This window comes from Amborella trichopoda, chromosome 5 (genome assembly GCF_054954075.1).
Source record: "Amborella trichopoda isolate Santa Cruz 75 chromosome 5, AtrichopodaSantaCruz75HAP2 v2.0, whole genome shotgun sequence".
In the NCBI taxonomy this organism is placed as follows: domain Eukaryota; kingdom Viridiplantae; phylum Streptophyta; class Magnoliopsida; order Amborellales; family Amborellaceae; genus Amborella; species Amborella trichopoda.
In genome coordinates, this window is record NC_142340.1 from 42951548 (window position 1) to 42952989 (window position 1442).

At 36.1% G+C, this 1442-nt stretch overlaps 1 protein-coding gene across 1 annotated transcript; it reads left to right on the top strand.

The window, feature by feature from the left end:
- The first annotated feature begins 239 nt into the window (after positions 1 to 239).
- Positions 240 to 1207, top strand: LOC110007269 (uncharacterized). The gene has a single exon (XM_020667224.2). It carries the CDS (start codon positions 266 to 268, stop codon positions 1196 to 1198), a length of 933 nt encoding a protein of 310 aa, XP_020522883.2. The 5' UTR covers positions 240 to 265; the 3' UTR covers positions 1199 to 1207.
- Positions 1208 to 1442: the final 235 nt, after the last annotated feature.

Sequence of the window (1442 nt, forward strand, 5' to 3'; positions counted from 1 at the left end):
TCTCTCTCTCTCTCTCTCTCTCTCTCTCTGTGTGTATATATATTATTTTGTCTTAGCAATGATGAAGAATTAGCATTTAAGCAACCAAACAAATCAACAAAGACACTTAAACTCTCTCTCTCTCTATTATTTTGTCTTAGCAATGATGAAGAATTAGCATTTAAGCAACCAAACCAATCAACAAAGACACTAAAATGCATTGACTTAAAAACCCACCTTCAAAGTTGCTTCTCTATGGAACATAACATACAGTGACATATGCACAATGGCAAGAAGAACCCAAGTTCAAGCACCAGTTCCTTTCTTGAGCACTTCCCATATTTGTAGAGAATCACTAAGGATCCTCCTAAACCATCCTTCTCATTTCCACTTTGTCTCAGTCTTTCTCTTCTCTCCATACCCAGCCTCACTCTTTCTCTCTTATCACCTCAAACACCACTTCTCAAACAAAAACTCATCTCTCCATGGATTCATTACCAACACACTGGTAATGAATGGGGTCTCTCTCCCTGAAACTTTCTTCCTCATGCTTTCAAACTCCACTCTCTCCTTTATCATGTGTTTCCCTCTCTACATCACTTTCTCTCTCCTGGCCAAGGCTGCTGTTTCCCAAGCAGTCAAAGATAGCTATGATGGCATCAAACCAAGCATAGAAAGCACACTCCATGACATAAGAGGAGGTTTGATATGGGCAAAGATGATTCATACCTGTGTTTGGGAAAAAATTATCACAGTTGGGTTTCATTTCTTTTTTCTTATACTCCTTAAACTGGTTTTCAATGCATTTTTTTCATTGCATTTGGGTCAAAAAATGTGGGTCTTTTGGGCTGTTTTAGGAGTGGTTTGTGTTTTTTATTGCATTGGGCTTGCAAATATTATTATTGTATGTAATTTGGCTGGGATTTTGCCTGTTTTGGAGGCAGATTCCTATGGCTTTGAAGCCATGATCAGGGCCAACAATCTTATAAGAGAGAGAAGGCAAACAGCTTTGATAATGGCACTGATAACTAAACTGAACTTGGGTTTTATAGAGTGTCTATTTGAGCATAAAATGTCAAGGAGTTTAGGGCTATGGGAGGTTCCTATGCTGGTTTCTATGTATTCTTTGGTGCTTGTTATGGAGAACATAATGACTGCTGTTTTTCACAGAATGTGTAGAGTTTGGGATATGGCATTTGAATTGAATGATATTGTATAGAGAGAGAAATAGAGGCTCTTCATTTTTTTTGTGTGAGTTTGTGTGTGTGTGTTTTTTTTTTTTTTTGGCATCACCTGTTAAAAAAGGATATAAAAAGGTGGAAAAGAGAAATGATAAAACATTATATCAGTTACTATTGAATTTCACCTTTTCATATACCTTATGTTTAGAATAATATAACCAAAGAAAAACATATTCTAACAACCCTTAATTTTGGTTAATATTTTTTGTTTTTTGTCACAAA

What these genes read in the sequence shown, in the direction of transcription:
- LOC110007269 (XM_020667224.2), top strand. Translation starts at nt 266, where the DNA reads ATGGCAAGAAGAACCCAAGTTCAAGCACCAGTTCCTTTCTTGAGCACT.